At 40.6% G+C, this 19,993-nt stretch overlaps 1 protein-coding gene across 1 annotated transcript; it reads right to left on the bottom strand.

Annotated features, from left to right (window-relative positions):
- Positions 1–10,145: 10,145 nt before the first annotated feature.
- Positions 10,146–19,667, bottom strand: dlat (dihydrolipoamide S-acetyltransferase (E2 component of pyruvate dehydrogenase complex)). The gene is made up of 14 exons (XM_047380070.1): positions 19,266–19,667; positions 17,380–17,481; positions 17,160–17,284; positions 16,898–17,057; positions 15,513–15,639; positions 15,163–15,362; positions 14,134–14,263; positions 13,986–14,053; positions 12,880–12,984; positions 12,472–12,579; positions 12,266–12,384; positions 11,360–11,522; positions 11,144–11,280; positions 10,146–11,055 (listed from the first exon to the last, which is right to left on the bottom strand). The coding sequence occupies exons 1-14, from the start codon at positions 19,518–19,520 to the stop codon at positions 10,926–10,928; spliced, it is 1,929 nt and encodes a 642-aa protein (XP_047236026.1). The 5' UTR covers positions 19,521–19,667; the 3' UTR covers positions 10,146–10,925.
- Positions 19,668–19,993: the final 326 nt, after the last annotated feature.

The raw sequence follows: 19,993 nt of genomic DNA, 5'->3' as shown, positions 1-19,993 counted from the left end.
TAAAACACATAAATCTAAAAGTCATGCTACATCCAAAAAAAAAAAACATGTTATTAAGGCAACAATCACTGCAAGCATTTTAATTCTATTGTCTCTTAAACAATGTTAAAACTCAGGAAGGGAGGTGCTGAGCGTTACCATGGAAGCAAAGGTGCGAACCAACCTGGTAGGTGGGCGGAGTCAGGCAGAACTAACCTTTGATTGGCAGCCTATGGGCGGACCCACAGTTTCTTCATCCCAACCCATCTTAGTGAACCTTAAACTGCAAAACTGTTAACATGCATCTACCTCAGAAACAAGCTGCTTCTTAACTCTCCTGAAAACTCAAAGTTTAATCAATCTGGGATTTAGAAACATTATTCTAAACATGGATTATTGTTTCATGCAACATATAATCAAACATTCATTCCAACAAAACAAAGACAAAACATCAGAGACAGACAAATGGCCAAATTTGAAGCTTCAAGAATTAAAAGAAATTTTTAACAATCTCTTTTCAGAATATGTTTTCTCAGCCATATCTTTTAATACTATAATTGATCAATTTTGTTATGACAATCGTCAGGATCCTTTTTAAAAAATGAGTGCACATAGTCCAAAGAGATCTCAAAGTATTTAGAAGCACAGCAAAAGTTTTCTCTTAATTGAATCCAAATTTACTGATGCTGAAACCTTTTGCTAATTCTTTATACTGTAACTCTATAATAATAACTATAATCCTGAGAGTTATTGTTATAATTCTCTTTTTGTTTGGCTCAATTTGATCGCCGCTGCATTGCAGAATTTCAGGTTAAATGCAAAGAAGTATTTTAATTCAATTCAATTCAAATTCAAAGATACTTTATTGATCCCCGAGGGGAAATTAGAAAAGTTGGCATTGACATTTTTATGGTATACCCAAACTAAACAAAACTGCAGTGTTTGACTTAATCAGAAATTAAGATAAGAAGCTTGTCTCCAAACTGGACTTTTTCCCACATAGTGTTTAAAAAAGAACAAACCTCATTTTCTTTAATTTGGCCTATTAAAATTTTTAGAGTTGGGGAGAAACATTAGAAAAATTACTAGAAACCCTCTTTTACAATCCAAATGCTGATAAATGTTCCAATAATTTATCTCTTAGTAATCTGAAATCACCTTGTGTACCTTTGTACTCCTATGTATTCCTTTAATCTTTAAACCCTAAGAAATCAAACAAGGAGACTGGAGTTTGAGCCGACCATCCTCTTACTGTTAAGAGGGCCTTTATTTATTTTCTTTTCCTAAAATGAAGGATTTTACTTGTCTGGATTCTGTTATAAAAATCCTAACCTTGGTTCCAAAACAAAACTCTTCAACCCCAATCTGTGTTCCCCAGAGTAGAAATTTTGAGTATTATTGCATTTCAAAGCCACCAAATGACTGGAACTCATCATTGGCTTAGATCTATTTTAATAGGTAATCGGTCTACCTTTAATTAAATATTATAATTTTATGGACCCAAAATCTATGGCTCACGGGCTTCAGGAGTCCAGAAACCACAGGTTGAGTACTACTCCATTGAACAATGATGTTGGCTCTCTGCAGATTGAAGAATTGGCTAAATATATTATTTCTGCTTGGACAATAATCAGATTTAAAATAACTAGTTCACAGCTCCTAATTTAACTCAGATCATATTTGCTTCTAACCCAGTTCATAAGAAGCTTCAGACAACATTATGCTACAAAGGCAAAAACAAAACAAAAACCAGATCTGTTTTAAAATAAAGAAAAAGCATGCTTAAAAAACGTGTTACTGTGGTGGAAAATAACTCCACGGTTCTGAAGGCCTTTTCTATGCAGAGTCTTTTATGGAATATGAGATTAGTTTAATTTTTGTGTGGTACCACTGTCCAATCAGATTCTTTCTTACCTTCAAAAGTAACCCAATTTTTCCCATTCTCATTTTAAAGGTTTGTTTTACCAAGGAAAATGTGTTTAACAAAACCAATTACTCTCAAAAGTTTTAAAAGTTTTAGCTGGTGGTATCTTAGAAAACAACAAGTGTTTTAATATTTCTGTGCAACACAGAACTGATTAGGTTTCTCTTTCCTTCCCCAAAGGGAGAAAAAAGAACCTGCAGAACCAAGCCTTCCATAGTTTTTGTCAGGACCTGATATAAGGTACAGTGTAAATAAACACGCTGCATGAATCAGAAGAGGGAATAAAACCCTAATATAACCTCTTCCCAGCAGCTGCTGTGAAAAACAATGAATTTGTACTTTCCATAAGCGTCAGTTAGCACTTGCGGACATAAACTGCACCAAACTGTAAATACTGTATGAAGACCATCTGCAGTAGAACTAAGCCTGTTTTAATGAGGTCTCTACCCATTAGATTTATGGGATACAAAATCTGACAACAGAAAATAATACCTGAAGGAGAAACCCATCAGGTTTTACGCATGCGCTGGGTTTTATAAAAATGCTCCTTCATGAGATCTGTCCTGAGAATAACATAGAAACACTTGGTTACTGCTGAGTTTTGGAGATGTTGTAACTTCCTCTGCTTTTAATAACTTTTAATAACTAGAATAATTGACCCTGAATATTCCACGACGAAAGAGAACTTGCTTCTCTAAAAGAATTAACTGGAAAGTATCAAATGAGTTAAGTTATCACCCTTTTAAAGATACTTTTCTAACCCTAAAATAATATTTTAACCCGCTATATCTCTCAACGTCAAGCAAGCATCACATGAGCAGCGGTTAATAAGCGTTCTTCATTGCAGAAAATAGGAAAAGATTTATGCAAATGTGTGTGTGTTTGTACGTTACCCCCATCAGTTTCTAAATCGCTCCAGAGTCAGACTGTCAGGCACACAATCCTCTATGAGTCCAAAAAACAACCCAGGCCCTTCTGGTCTGTTTGTGAGACATTCAATCATTCTTTGTCCATTTTAACTTCTCCAGGAGGGAGAAAGAAGAAACTTTGCTCCGGTTTCTCTTCTGCCCGCATAAGATGCTTTCAATATAAATCCAGTGTATCGCTCTTCTGGCTCTTGCAAACAGCATGGATCGTTGTCCATCTCAGTGGGTTTGTGCCAGACTTCTTCTGAGTTTCGTTCTGGAAACTCACACTGTGATTTACAGCAGACAGGCTCTCTCTCTTTCAGGCCGTGCTGAAGAAGCGTCTCTGGTGGAGTAGCCAAGAGAAGTGCAGGTTTCTAAAGTCCCGACTCAAAAACGCAGATGTTACACTCAAATCCCATATATGTGTGTATTTGTGTGTGTGTGTGTGTGAGAGAGGCAGATGAGAAGTTTAGTATAGGTTCAGATTTTGCACACAGAAATATATCAGTCAGTCAGTCAGTTGTCCCCCATAACATGCACTATACTCCTTTCTTTTCCGACTGATCGCAATATTTAAGACAAACAAAACTTCCTGCAGGAAGGTTTTAACTCTTTAACACCTTAATTGATGCACTCTGTGCTTTTTAATCTTTTTCTTAAGTTTTTTATTTTTCTCATCTCTATCCATCAACTGTTTTACTTGAAACTCTTTAAACTATTTAACTTATTTACAGTCAAACTTCCACTCTGTGAAAAACCAAACTTATCTTCCCAAATTAAAGCATATTTAACACAATCATCCCCACCTTGATGTTTAGGAGATGATGGTTAATGTGTAATAAAAATAGGAAGAACAATAATATAGCACTCACACAGTTAGTATTTTAACATATTTATGTCCCTTCAGCAATATGTATGGTCGACCTAGTTTAGTTTATAAGCTCTCTTCATTATTCAACACTTAATTTCATTCCCTTCTGGCGGAATGTTACCAACCAAATTATCCAGTTCACTTTACGGCGGAACCACCTAGTCGTTTCTGATCTCCTTGCGGCAAAATAAAACCTATCTGCCGTGCGGCCCTCCAAAGAAATGCCACCCCACACCATTAATGACCCACTGCCAAACCAGTCATGCTGAAGGAGGTTGCAGGCAGCAGATCGCTCTCCACGGTGTCTCCAGACTTTGTCACATCTGTCACATGTGTTCAGTGTGAACCTGCTTTCATCTGTGAAGAGCACAGGGCACCAGTGGCGAATTTGCCAATCCTGGTGTTCTCTGGCAAATGCCAAGCGTCCTGCAACCCTCATTTTTGGACGTCGGGCCCTCATACCATCCTCATGGAGTCGGTTTCTAACCGTTTGTGCAGACACATGCACATTTGTGGCCTGCTGGAGGTCATTTTGCAGGGCTCTGGCAATGCTCCTCCTGTTCCTCCTTGCACAAAGGCAGGTGAGCACGTTTGAAATTAAGCGATGTCTTGATATAATCAAGCAGATTTTTCACGTCTAAATAGTTATATTCCCGCACTAAAAACATTGTAAAAGTTCATTTGTGTCACAGAAAGTGTAATTTTTCACAGTTTACTCACAGCTTTTGCCAGTGTGGTCCGCCATGGCTGCCCCTGTTTGACCAAACCGCTTCGACCCGCAATGAATCATGGGAAAAGATGCACCGCGAAGGATACTCACAAGTCATCCTTCAAATCGGGTAAAAGAAGGACACATTTGTCGGCAGCATTTCAGAGACCTTCCGCCCGGCGCTGTGATGTAATCAGCCCACAAGTACGCACTTGGAAGGATCCAGCCCCTGAATTGGGACACACCCTCGGCCTGCACATGGATCCTCCTCCTTCCTGTATATTGACCAATAGGAGAGGAGCTGGAGAGAAGAAGGCAGCCCTCCTCATTTGCATAATAAAGCAGAAATGAATAAAGGAAAAAGAGAGAAGAGGAAATGTAAAAAAGAACAAAGGCATGTGTAAGGAAAAGGAAAAACAAGATATATATATGTCTGCTTTTATTTTTAATTTTGTCAGGATCGGTCCTCCATACTTTTCAGGTTTTCTAACTTGACCTTTGAGTTACGCTCCAGACTGACAGAAGCTGTTTCATTTTCTCCCTCCGTTTGTTTGGACGACTCCTGCTTTTCTTTCTCTTCTGACATCACCATGTTACCATGGTGATAACAAAAAGAGCTTGTTAGTCACCCATTAGTCTGACTGGCATCTATAAAAACAAAAGATAATCAAAGTTTGTTCAGAAGATGTCTCTTTAGCACTTTAATAAGCATTGTCTTGTGAATAGCAGTTAAAACTAGAAAATGTTGGAAGAAATTTAGACGGGGCCTGCTTCTTGGTGCGTTTTGCTCCGACCAGAGCTTGCTATTTTTATTGAAATTCATTGTCTATGCTATTTTCTATGCTATTATCTGCTTAAAATATTACTAGTAACTCTGGAAGACTGAGGCTTTTATTTTGAAATTTTCAGTAAGCCTTATTTTAAAAGGCCAACACTGGGTGAGCTCCAATATTAGTGTGAAGCCCAGTTCTGAAACGATCTATTGTTCAAAATGCAAAGGCTTTTATTTTGTAGAGCATGTTTTGTCTTATTTTGAAAGTCCAGCATGGTTGTACTTTCAGGTCTGGGTTAGTTCCATTAGTTAAATAGAACCAGCTTGCTATTTAAAAATCATTTTCTATGCTCTTGTCAACTCACAAAATCCACAGTAACTCTGGAAGACTGAGGCTTTTATTTTGGAAGTTTCAGTAAGCCTGTTTCAAAGGACCAGCATGGTCCCATTCCCATCACTGGGGGAGCTCCAACAGTAGTGTGAAGCCCACTCCTGCAATCATCTATTGTTTAAAGGCTTTTATTTTGTAGAGCAGGTTTTGTCTTATTTTGAAAATCAAGCATGGTTGTCCTTTCAGGTCTATTTCTATTAGTTATATAGAACCTGCTTGCTATTGTAAAACCATTGTGTATGTTATTATAAGCTTTAAATAATCATTAGTAAGCATGGAGGGTTGATGAAAGAAATTGCCCTTTAGGGTTAATCACAGTTGTCTGGGTGTTGGAACAGCAGTACATGCACAACATGGCCGCCATGTAGTTGCCTCCTATGAAGATGGTCAAAGGGTTAGGGGTCGGGTCATGTTTAAGCCATAGAAATGAATGAAAATCAATGAAAGTCAATGCAAAGTCCTCAGAAAGATAGTAATCCATGCATGTGTGTGTGGGTGTGTGTCTGTGTGTGGGTGTGTGTGTCTGTGTGTGTGTGTGTGTGTGTGTGTGTGTGTGTGTGTGTGTGGGTGTGTGTGGGTGTGTGGGTGTGTGTCCCAGTGTGAGACACAGAGAGGCAGAAAGAAAGACAGAATCACATCCAGACATATACAGTAGGAGATACACAGAGCTATAAATAGAACAGTGAGGAATGAATCAGCCAATCAGCAAAGAGCATCAGTGTAACTTGACACCTGCTGTTTCTCACTCACGCAGCACCTCACTCTGTGTCTCCCCTGGTCTAGGCTTTATAACATGGAGGCGCATGCTCCCGAACAACTGGCCATAACTCTGAAACCGTAGGGGCGATCGATGTCATTCTTGGACCGTTTTTATCAGAACGGACAGGGGATCATTAATATTCATCCTTTATTAGTGAAAATATTATAATAAAGACACAACACTGGGTGAAAAGAGAGGGAAAATGGCGAAAAAGGCAAAAACGCCTGAACATGCTCCCGAACAAAGTCTAATATCTCGGAAACCGTACATGGTATTTGAATAATTGTTAAACTGTGGGCGACAGCTATCCCTCGTCCCCAATCATGGAGATTTTCATAGCTCTATGTCATTTACAGTATAAAATAGGAGGATGGAAAGACATGGTGTCACTCATGGATTACAGGTCAAGCTCTCATTGAAAATACATGGGAGAAGGCCTACAGAAATCTGCTGACTCTTGGCGATCGAGGGGGTTTTGACAGAAAACTATGAGACCTAGAACAATGTTGAAGTTATTGTGTGAAAGCAGAGGCCCGGCCCTACAAACTGACTGAAAATTGTGACTTTAGAGCGAAATCTGTGGCCGTGAGTGCCAGTTGAAAATAATTTTTTCCTGAAAAAATCCCCTTTGTACACTCTAGTTAAACTGCCATCTGCAGAGTGCGATTTTCTTGCAAACTTTGTGTCGCTTGGAGTGTAATTTTAGAGAAACCGTAGCAGTTATCAACAAACCGTTTTCACTTCCGAAAAGCTGGCGGATTTTTCTACAAACTGAAAGTCAAACTGTGTTTCTAGGCGAAAGTATGGCGATACAGTAGAGCCTCAAAAACAGTGAATTTTGAGGATTTCTTCCGCCCCTGACTCCATTCATTCCTATGGGGGATTTTGGGGGGGGTGGTGGTTTTTCGTTAATTACGTCGCCATGGTAACTCGAAACGCCAATAAAAGTAATAGCACACCTCCCGGGACTGAGCCGGTCGTTTTGATGTATATATTGTGGGGGTGCGCGCTGCGGTTCGGGCCGCATTAACGGAGATAGGTTTTGACCAGGTGAATAGTAATTGGTGCCTGCCACAACATTTAACAAGTTAGCTAAGCTGCCTTCACACACATGAAGAGAGCTGATGTAACAGCCTCACCTCTTCTGGGAAGGCCTTCAACAAAGGTTTAGGACCATCCTTCCATGAAGTGCATTAATGAGGTTAGACACTGACGGACATGAAGACCGGGCTCTCAGTCTCCACTCCAGTTCATCCCAAAGGTGTTTTATTGTTTGAGGTCAAGACTGTGCAATCAGGGTTTTCCACGGCAAACTCGCTTATCCATGTCTTTATGGGTCTTGCTATGTGCATTTCTACACAGTTATGTTGAAACAGGAAGGGGTCATCCACAAACTGTTCCCACATTGTCCAAAATATCTTGGTATGATGAAGTACTAAGAATACCTTTAACTGGAATTAAGGACCATAACCCAACATCTGAAAAACAGCCCCATGAAGCTCTCTATGAACTATTCTTAAAGTACAAGTCCTTCTCAAAATATTAGCATATTTTGATAAAGTTCATTATTTTCCATAATGTCATGATGAAAATTTAACATTCATATATTTTAGATTCATTGCACACTAACTGAAATATTTCAGGTCTTTTATTGTCTTAATACGGATGATTTTGGCATACAGCTCATGAAAACCCAAAATTCCTATCTCACAAAATTAGCATATCATTAAAAGGGTCTCTAAACGAGCTATGAACCTAATCATCTGAATCAACGAGTTAACTCTAAACACCTGCAAAAGATTCCTGAGGCCTTTAAAACTCCCAGCCTGGTTCATCACTCAAAACCCCAATCATGGCCACTATTGACACCCTCAAGCAAGAGGGTAAGACACAGAAAGACATTTCTGAATGAATAGGCTGTTCCCAGAGTGCTGTATCAAGGCACCTCAGTGGGAAGTCTGTGGGAAGGAAAAAGTGTGGCAGAAAACGCTGCACAACGAGAAGAGGTGACCGGACCTGAGGAAAATTGTGGAGAAGGGCCGATTCCAGACCTTGGGGGACCTGCAGAAGCAGTGGACTGAGTCTGGAGTAGAAACATCCAGAGCCACCGTGCACAGGTGTGTGCAGGAAATGGGCTACAGGTGCCGCATTCCCCAGGTCAAGCCACTTTTGAACCAGAAACAGCGGCAGAAGCGCCTGACCTGGGCTACAGAGAAGCAGCACTGGACTGTTGCTCAGTGGTCCAAAGTACTTTTTTCGGATGAAAGCAAATTCTGCATGTCATTCGGAAATCACGGTGCCAGAGTCTGGAGGAAGACTGGGGAGAAGGAAATGCCAAAATGCCAGAAGTCCAGTGTCAAGTACCCACAGTCAGTGATGGTCTGGGGTGCCGTGTCAGCTGCTGGTGTTGGTCCACTGTGTTTTATCAAGGGCAGGGTCAATGCAGCTAGCTATCAGGAGATTTTGGAGCACTTCATGCTTCCATCTGCTGAAAAGCTTTATGGAGATGAAAATTTCATTTTTCAGCACGACCTGGCACCTGCTCACAGTGCCAAAACCACTGGTAAATGGTTTACTGACCATGGTATCACTGTGCTCAATTGGCCTGCCAACTCTCCTGACCTGAACCCCATAGATAATCTGTGGAATATTGTGAAGAGAACGTTGAAAGACTCAAGACCCAACACTCTGGATGAGCTAAAGGCCGCTATTGAAGCATCCTGGGCCTCCATAAGACCTCAGCAGTGCCACAGGCTGATTGCCTCCATGCCACGCCGCATTGAAGCAGTCATTTCTGCCAAAGGATTCCCGACCAAGTATTGAGTGCATAACTGTACATGATTATTTGAAGGTTGACGTTTTTTGTATTAAAAACACTTTTCTTTTATTGGTCGGATGAAATATGCTAATTTTGTGAGATAGGAATTTTGGGTTTTCATGAGCTGTATGCCAAAATCATCTGTATTAAGACAATAAAAGACCTGAAATATTTCAGTTAGTGTGCAATGAATCTAAAATATATGAATGTTAAATTTGCATCATTACATTATGAAAAATAATGAACTTTATCACAATATGCTAATATTTTGAGAAGGACCTGTATTATGGATGCCAGCTGAAGTTTATGGGTCTGTAGCTATCAACTCTGCAGAAAGTTACTGAAGTCAATGATGATCAGGGAGAGATGTTATCTGGCGGCTGTTCCGAGAACTTCATGCTTGTTATGCTGATCTCATTTTCCACCAGGACTGGGCATCTTCCCACACTGACAATATTACCAATATTGTCAGTAATCCCCCTGGAATCACTGGGCTTGATTGGAAAACCCACTGGCCTAATCTCAACGTCAGAGAATCTGTGGAGGTTTATTAACGGGAAGATGAGACACCAGACACAATAATGCAGACAAGCCGAAGGCAGCTGATAAAGCTACTTAGAAGTCACAGGCTAATCTCCATGCCATGCTGCACTGATGCTGTTATTTCAGCAAAAGCAGCCCACACCAAGTACTGAAGGCGTATATAGTAAAGGAAAATGGATATTTTTAAGTAGGCAGATATTTCTAAACGGTAAAGCCTTTTAATTGGTTTTATGCAATCATCAAACTTTCTGAGAAATTTGCGTTTTTATGAGGTTTCAGCTATAATCATCAAAATCAACAGCAAAATGGTTGAATTGTATGTAACCGATCTATAAGAGTTTCAATTTTTGAAATGAATTACAGAAATAAATGAACCTTTCAATGATACTCTAACCTTTTAAAATGCTCCTGTAACTGGTCAAGTAAAATTTATTATTGTGAGCCAAACCAAAGAGAAATCAAAGAGAAGGTTGTATTGTCCCACTTTATTTCTTTTCTTTTAACAACATCCAGCACCGGGTTTTTGCGTTTCAGCAGCAAGAACAAGGAAATATGACACTAGAAAATAAAAAGAATAGATGAGAGCATCGGTAAAATCGTTCCGTGTCTTTAAGCTTATCACTTCTAGGGTGAGGTCTTTGAGGAGCTTGGTTATTTTAACCACACAGTTCACCACCATATACATAAATATACAACACTGTGTTCTTCCACAGTGATTATTATACACACACACACCATAGCTTTAACCCATCAAAAATGCATAAACCTTTTCAACTGTATGTGTATGGCCACTGAATGAAGAGTAGGATGTGTGTGTGTAAATTTGTATTGTTTGTGTGTCAACTTTAGAGCATTTCGCCATGTTCTGTAAGTGACAAACGTCTGCAGAAATACACACACGTTGCAGGATAAATATGCTCACTGTATGGACACGTAACACTTCCTTTTGTGAAATAGTTTCAGTATTTTAGTGACATATAGTCTCTATTCCTGGATTAATGAAGCCTAATTCTGGTCTTTCACAAGTTGGGGCCAAAATGAGTAAAACGAGCGAAAGAGAGTGAGAAGAAAGAGAGGAGAGACAGTGAGACAGACAGGTTATCGGAGTGAGTTCTGCCTCTTCCCCCATCAGGCTAACCAGGAGTGACCTTGTGGCAGGCCAAGCCAAGCACACGAGGTTCCAGGCCAATCGGATCTCCTCGTTGTGAGGCCTTTGCCTGCTTCTGCCGCTGAATGGCAGTAAAGTCTGATCACAACAGCATGGTGACCGGTTTCTCCAGGAGCTTCCTGAACTCTGCGAGCCACTGTGCTCCGACCGCTCCGTCCACCACTCGGTGGTCGCAGCTCAGCGTTACCGACATCATGTTGGATACGTCGAACCTGAAAAACCCAAGGGCACTCCGCATTAGTTATGCGTATGACCTGCAGTGTGTGAATTTTATCCAACAGCTGTTGCCATGACACTCACCCTTTCTCGTTGTCAGCGGGCATCAGCCGTTTCTCAGAGCCTCCGACAGCGAGGATACAGGCCTGAGGGGGGTTGATGATCGCGGAGAAGTTCTTGATGCCAAACATACCTAAATTGGAGATTGTGAATGTTCCTCCCTGAAAGACATAAAATAAAGGTTAGCTATTAAATAAGATGTGATTAAATCATGAGATCCTAGCAGATAATATGCTGTACCTGGAACTCGTGAGGCTGCAGCTTGCCCTCCCTGGCTTTGGCAGCGAGAGCCGCGACATCAGAGCTGATGGCAGCGAGGCCTTTGATGTGAGTGTTGAAGACGATGGGCGTGATGAGACCGCTGGCTGTGCTCACTGCCACACTCACATCCACCACGTGATTCCTGGAATAAAAAAAAAATCAACAAAAAAAATCAGTGTAGTGATGAAATCAATGTGTTCAGAGCTGAAAAAGCATCTACTGTACGAGTGCCCTCTGCTGGCTCACATGTGAAGCTGCAACATCTAAAAAAAACAAAAACAATATTTCTTCGGTTCAATACTTTTCCTGATAGCTTTCTTAGCATTGTGGAGATTGATGGATAAAACATTTAACTGAAAACGCACACACAGTAATTTAGGGAATTGTTATCTTTATGTTACACGAATAAATAATTTTTTTATTTATAGGTTAGCTTCCCATTCTGCAGTTGGACAAAAGGCTGGCAGCATTTTTAGCACCTGGAGAAATTTAGATTAGCTTTCTCTCAAAATAAATAGCACTTAGTCTTGTCAAAACTGGACGAGATGACTTTAAACACTCCGGGGTACCTTAGCTTTGTGCTCCACCTGTGTCGCTTCTTAATGTAAGATTCGGCATCGTCTTGGGAATACACAGAGACTGTTGTAACAATGCTAGCTGTGCTAAATGTGCTGATTTATAGCATGAGATGCTAAAGAATGTTTAAAATTTTAAACGCAAGAAAACGAAATTTCAAATGAAAAACAAATTTGATGTAGCTTAAAGTCAGGAGGTCGACTAAAACGTCAGACTAAAATGTGACTTAAATTAAATTTTTGTGAAAAGACTATATCAGCAACTAATTGGAAAATATGTTGTCAAATATTAACTCTGTTTTCTACTCACTGGCGAATGATTGTATCCATCCAGGAGGAGTTGCACTCAGGAACCTTGAGGCAGGCCAGAGCGCTGGCTTTGATGATAAAATCATTCACACTGAGCTTGATATTCTGGGCTTTCACCTCCTGCAGAAAGGGGACAGCAAGTTTATTTGTTCATCTTAACAGTCATTTAATGTGCCAAATAAAAATGAGCTTACATGCAGGACTAACCTCATTGAGCTCTTTTCGGATTTCAAGCACCTGGTCCATGTTAACATCTACAGATAGATAATAGTGGGGGATGGTTTGCTTGGACAGCATCAATCTCTGAGCGATGACCTGGAGGACAGACAGATATATGCACTTCAGCTTTGATCCATAATTTATCACAGAGAGAGGAAAGAGGTGTGCAGATCCAGTCTGTTCTGATAAACAAATTGCCCGTTTGCAAGGCAAAATGTGGAAGCACAGGTCAAAGATAACAGTGTCACTGAAAACTCTTCAGGGTGTTTACTTGAAAGCTGTGAATCCAGCCGGCTGAATAGGAGACAGTCATAAAGGTTGACTGCAGGCAGAGTAGAAAGTCATCATGGAGGGACCAGGAGTCAGGTCTTAGCTGTAAGTTGTGTGTGTTCTCACCTTTCGGATGTTGCTGATAGGGATGTCTGTGAAGGTGCCAGCTGGAGCAGCAGAAGGTGTAGGAGCAGCTCTGGCAGCAGCTGGGCTGGGAGCAGCAGCTACGGTCTGCCAGTGGAAAGGATTTAATTAGAATTAAAACATTGAGGCACATACAGCATAATCACTTTGTTATACACATAGGTTCAAATTCAACACAAATGAAATGAGTCCGATCTGAAAAAAAAAATAAAATGAGAGAATCACAGAGAAAATGGCTGTTGACTGAAATCAGAGGATTTTCATTTTGACCTTCCCTAACTGGTGAGCGGCTGGTCGGAAACTAAAAATCCATCCCTTTTTTTTTTTTTTTTACACCAGTGAATGCATCACAGCACTACAAGGAGTTTAAAATAGATAGAGGACGCACAAAGGGTGTAAAAACGAAAAAAGTGAAACTGTATTTTCTGTCTGGAGTCCATTAAGGCTGTGAGAGCCAGAGGTTCAGTTTCAAGGCATGCCTGAACAAATTATGGTAAAGGTGTTCATTTTGATCTTTAAATCTCTGTCTGTCGTGGAACACGCCAAATTTGGAAATATCGGTGTTTGTTTGGAAATCTCAGACTTAAGGCATGGATCTATATTCTCAAGGGCACAAAGAGACATTTTTTCCTCATTCCTTCCAAACAAAATGTGTCAAGACCCATAAAAAACAACTTGAGTTTTAGAAATATATCAGTTAATATATACTTATTGTTTAGAAATGTGGTTCCTTGAGTAGAACAAGGTATGTTAATTCCTTTTTATTATAGTTATGCAGAATGATGCTTTCCCATATAAAAGAGATAAAACAGTTTTCAGACAAACAGCATAATAGCACAGGATATAGCATAAGCAGGGATAAAGAATAGCATTTCCTATGCCTTTACATTTAAAATCAATGGTAATTTTAGGAACCCGTGCTCGCCTGCTGTGGCCCCGGGGTCGCAGATTACAGAGCCCTGCTTTAGGGCCTACACACGGAGACTGCTGTTCTATTAAGGCTAGCTACACTAACTGCTAATATAATATGCAAAAACCTCTTTGAAATGCGAACACCACAACAAACAAAGCAACTGAGCTTCACTCACAGGAGCAACCTTTGGTGGAACGAAGCTCTCAATGTCTTTCTTGGTGATGCGTCCATCAGGACCAGATCCTGAGTGAAGAGAAAATAAACATGATTACTCTTCTTCTATAATAGTATCAGATCAGCCCACATTAGCCTCGGTTACCTACCGCTGACCTGTGCCAGGTCAATTCCTTTCTCAACAGCAAGTTTCTTGGCTAGCGGGCTGGCAAACACACGGCCCTTCCTCGGTGCTGCTGGGGCGGAAGCAGCTGCTGGAGCAGCACTGGGAACTGGAGCCTACAGCATTAACACAAAGATCCACAAACAGAACCTGATTTTAGTCCGTTTCTGCAACGACCTGGATAAAACTGTTTTATCAAACTATATTTAAAACCCCCTTTTTGTAAATAACAGTAAGAAATCCTTACCAGCATCAGAAACACAGTAACATGATAACACTCAGTGAAGTAAATGAACTTCTCAAACAACTTGTCAGTACAGGAAAAATGTCTGAACATATGAGGTAGGAAAATGTTTTGAAGGTAAGTTTTATGAACTGCACAACAGGAATGAATAATTCAACTAAAATAAAACTCCTGAAAACAATAAAGAAGTAAAAGAACATATCGATCAGCATCCTTTCTTAACGCACAGCATTCTGGCTTTAATGACATGTTGGCTAATGTACAAACAGAGCATTGAAGGAGAAAAAGAGAAGATATTTTCAACTGTTGGTGCAATTTGCAGCTGAAAATGAACACCTCGTCTCATACTGTTCAGCCGAAGAAGAAAAGAAGGAAGAGTTCACACTTGGTACATAAAAGTTATGTAAGGAGGAATGTTTTTTTTAATTCTGACTGAAAATAAATTTTGTTTTTATGTGACTGGCTGCTGTAACAGTAAAACTGATGGATCTGCACAGAGCATAGAACAGCAACGATAGATTCCTCTCCGTTTTGACATGACTTTGACCCGTAGCAGATTTTATAGTCCTTCCTGGTAATCATAACTCAAAACGTATAGAACACCTACTTTTTCATAACTAAGTGCTTTGCTGTCATATCACTGACTCCTAATTAACCTGTACAACTGAAACGGGTGGTTTCTGTGCTTGGGTTCAACTTCTCTGAGTAAAGCCTGGAAATATGTATGCATGTGTAAACACAGCTTGAGAAGTAACTTTGTGAATGACTCACCGCTACAGGAGTGTGAGTGGGAGCAAGAGCAGGAGGTGGCGTGGACACATCTCCCACTCCGGTCTCTACGTAATCCTGGAAGGCACCAATGTCACTCTCTTTTTCCACAATGATGCAGAGCGGCATTCCCAGAGGAACATCACGAGTTCCCTCTGAAATCAGGATTTTAGCCAGATAACCCTCCTCCTGGACCTCAAAGCCTGCACACAAACACATGGCGATGTGTTGCTTTTAATACAGTCTGAACTTAAACTAGAACACAACTGCAAATTCAAACAATTATGGATTGTGTTTAATGTATCTGTACGAACCAACCATTCAGGTCTGATTCTAACTCAGTTTGGACCTACCAATAGTTGCCTTGTCAGTTTCGATCTCAGCCAGCAGATCTCCTTCACTCAACTTCTCTCCAACCTTCTTCTCCCAGCGCTGAACGGTTCCCATTGTCATGGTGGGAGAAAGTGCAGGAAGTGCAATCTGTAGCACACAAGAGCCAAGTGCATAGAGATCACATGTTCACAAGCAAAAGGTCAGGAGAAATGTACAAGCTTAAACTGTGACTAAAAGATGACAACAGTTGAGCCTGACTTATCACCTTTCCTTAAGTGTCAACAATAAACTCACCTGACTTCAGCATCTAACGTTTAGGTTTAATGATTTAAAACAGGTGCAACATGGATGGCAAAGAAGCACTTTATTTGGAGAAGAAATGTCTTCCAGACAGTTACTACACAAAACTAGTCTACTTCTGTTTTCAAACCTCAAGGATTTGTTACACATTCTGATTATTTCCAATGGCTGAAAAAAATAAATAAAAAAATGCATACGAGCAAATAAAGAAACAAAAACTTTTAGTTCTTCTTGTATAGTGCTTTGCAACATTTTTATCCCTTCAGCTCTCATATTTTGTCACATTACAACCACAAACTTCTATGTATTTTATTGGAATTATGTTTAATACACTAACACAAAAAGGTCAAGCTTGAAGTTGGAAGAAATTAATACATGATTTATATTTTTTATTACATATAAGATGTATTTGTATTCAGCTGTTTTCGTCGTATTTAGCTCAATCTATCTTCCAATTAACTCCGAACAGCTTCTATGTTCCTGTCTCAGCAGAAGAAAAAAAATCAAAAGCATCCAAAAAGTGTAATGATGCCACAAAAATGTTCTGACACAGGGATGGAGTGTTCAGAGTGTTGTGCAGTGCTAGTTTCCACCAGAGTTTGCTGTGTTCCCTAAACTGCAAATTTGACTTTTGTCTGGCTTTCATCTTGCTACACTAAGTGCATGAATAAAAGGCTCTTAACTCTACAGATTCTCCCACCTGAGCTGTGTATTTCTGCAGCTCCTCCAGGGTTTCCAAGGGCCTCTTGGCTCTGGTGTTTTTTTCCATTCAGATAATGAATCGGATGGTTCTACAAGCGAAACCCTGCTTCAAACTTCTCCCCAACTTTCCGCCCTGCCCTATCTGTTTTTACCAACTATGTAACTTCTGAAGACAAATGGACAATAACAAAAGAAAAAAAAAAAAGTATATTTTTTCTTCCGCTTAACTATTATGCCATACTTGGAGTTGATCGATCACATAAAATTGATTAAAGCTTGTGGTTGTAACGTAACAAAATGATCTTCGTCTGGTACTATCTGGATCTGTGACTGTAAACAGAACCTTCGTGTGACCGTCACTCTTATTAGTACAAACCTGACGGTATTTGACAAGTACACCTACCTTCATATGTGGGGGGTAAGAGCTCCCCGGTGCTGCAGGGGGTGGAGCAGAGGCAGCAGCTGAAGGAGGAGAAGGAGCAGAGGCGGCAGATGGAGGGGCAGCACCGGCTGATTTAACAGAGTCCAATGTTACGTCCTTAAAGGCTGGGATGAGGTCTGGGCTGCAGGAGAAAATATTTCATTTAAATTCTTATTTGATCGTTGGTTATTATCTACATAACTACAAAGTTTGCCATGCATCACTATAAATACAGAGCAGTGACCTGTCGACTGTGATGCAGATTACTGATCCAACAATGACATCCCTGGTGCCTTCAGGAACCAGGATCTTTGCTAGATAGCACTCCTCCAGCATCTCAAAGCCCACGGTGGCCTTATCTGTTTCTACCTGCAAACACAGGGGTTTTCAAATAAAAAGTTAAATATGTAGCATTGACTTTTTTTTTTTTTTTTTTACATTTATACAGAAAGGCGGCTCCTAACCTCAGCTATAAGGTCCCCCTCGCTGATTTTATCGCCCTCCTTCTTCTCCCAGCGAGCGATCGTCCCTGTCTGCATGGTGGGCGACAGTGCGGGAAGCTCCACCTGATGGACAAAACAACAAAGAAGTTACCAAAAAAAAAAAAAAAAAAGAAAATCACGTTATATTATCTTCACTGGACTTTTACAAAGAGGATTGGTAAATAATGTCAGCTGTTGTAAGCAGATGTGCAGCGTCATCATCGCCTCATTTTACTTGTTCAATAAAATGGTCCACATGCCAGATTTCGCCACATCTGTAGAGTTTACGGTTGTTACTCGGGTCAAGTGACATCTGATAGCGGAGATAAGAAAGAGCTACCATCTGTGAAGCCGACAGGAGCGAGTGGGAGGTTTCCCAAAATAAATCTACATCAAACTAAAGACAGAAAATTAAAAGATGTATCTAAAAGCAAACCTAAATTGTGAAAAATGGAACAGGAAGGCTTAAAAGATGGCTGGAAAAGGAATGTATTTATCAACTAAAACGTTTTTATATAATAATGTTTATCTAAAAAACAAAAAAACAAAAAAAAACAGCAGATACTGTAAAACCACTGAAAAAGACAAAGCACCTGACAAGTCAAGCAAAAGTAACTTGCAATAAGCATTAATACCCCTGGAACCTTTTCACATTTTGTCAAATTACAAACAAACTTTGATATATTGTAATGTGATTTTATGATAGGCCAAGAAAAAAATGCATAATTGTGAACCGGAAGGAAAATGACAGAGGTTTTTAAGGTGGCGGAGTCTTTATACAAGACACAGCTGTGCACTCGGCAAATCTGGCAATAATAAGAGTGGTAAGAGAAAGCCATAAGAAGTCCCGATGCCACAAAACATTTAGGGGACACAGAGGCCCTGATCACATAAGATCAAAATTAAACTTGCTGTACTACATGCAAAACAACACAAGTTGGGGGGGGGGGAAACTAGTACTGCACATTACCCAAACCCACCATCAAACATGGCGGTAGTATGATGATGGGGGGAAAGCTGGTTGGAATTGTAGCTAAATACAGGCCAAGTCTCTTAAAAAAAGACTTGAGACTGGGGTGGAGGTTCAAACTCCAGCAGGACAACAATACTAAACATACAGCTAATCTTACGGTTGAGATCAGAGTGACTTAATGTGTTGTAATGGCCCAGTCAAAGTTCATGCCTAAATTCAAATGAAAATGAATGAGCACATAATGTAACTTTTCGGCCTCCATGCAAAATACTATGCTTGACAGAACAAGGTGACAGATGGTGGTGGCAGCCTCATGCTGTGGGGATTTCTTTCTTTTTTTCCAGCAGGGAGAAGTATGCTGGTCAGAGTTAATGGGAAGAATGGAGCTAAATACAAACCAGCCCTGGAAGATAATCTGTTAAGAGTGGCTTAATGCAAATTCACGCCTCACTTTGTATTTTATTAAAAAAACAAATGAATGAAATCTAAGCACGATTTTCCTTCTTCACAACTAAGCACTTTGTGTTAGTATGTCACAAAAAAAAAAAAAAAAACAGTTAAAATGCATGGAGGTTTCTGGGTGTAATGTGACAAAATGTCCAAGAAAATGTAAGGGGTTGGAATACTTTTACGAGGCACTGCAGTTGTCTCCACTTCTAAGGTCAACGTAAGTAGTTTTAGCGTCAAGGGGACAAACACTGTGTAACAACGTTTAGCCAGAAGGGAGCTTCACAACGCAGTGACAACTAACCAGAGTTTTAAATCCAGTTATTACAAAGAAACACAGCGTCGTGACTCCTACAGGTGTGATAGCTTCCTGATGTAGCCGACAGTTCTCGGTTGCTAGCTGCTACCTTGAGCCTCGGTGCTATAGGAACCGGCCAGGTAACCTTACCTTCTGGTGCGGAGGGAGACTGTAGAAGCGTTTACTCTGACAGCCCCCCGCCGGCGGAGGACACCGCAGGAGAGTAGTTCTGTGACCGAGGCTCAAACCTAGACACACGGCTCGGGAGCCCGCTCCGCAGTGAAGCCGCTTGAGACAACCGGTGACGGGCACGGAGCGAGAGCCGAACGCGGAGGGCCCCGCCGGGAGGGCACGGGGACAGGAGAGTCCGGCGGACGACCTGAGCCGCAGGATTAAACGAAGCATTTCGCAGCGTTTGAAATAATACACGAGGATGTTAAATAATGGATTTGCCTCACACCGGCATCAGAAACTATCTGTGCCCGGACTCCTCACTTTCTTATGACCTCCTCCTGTCCAAAACACAACGCTTTACGGCTCTGGTTGGCCGCAGTTTACGACATCGTCTTTAGAGGAGGTGTCGTAAATGATGGCTACTGAACGTTAGTTTTCTAATAATCTCTAAAGCTTGTGATAAAACTAGTATTCAACACATACATTAAATAAAACGTAATACTATTTACAACACGTCTTGATATGTGTTAGAAACCATCGCAGAGATGCAAGATCACACTTTATTGCAATACCATCAGGGAGCACAGGGTGGCAGTAAACACAGAACAGCAAAACGGAAAAATGTGCATCCCTACCATCACATACAGAGCCTTTCAATTAATACTTCTTGCATTTTTACATTACAACCACAACCTTTTCTTGGG

This window comes from Girardinichthys multiradiatus, chromosome 11, assembly GCF_021462225.1.
Source record: "Girardinichthys multiradiatus isolate DD_20200921_A chromosome 11, DD_fGirMul_XY1, whole genome shotgun sequence".
NCBI classification, from domain to species: Eukaryota; Metazoa; Chordata; class Actinopteri; order Cyprinodontiformes; family Goodeidae; genus Girardinichthys; species Girardinichthys multiradiatus.
This window is presented reverse-complemented; position numbering and strand designations above follow the sequence as displayed.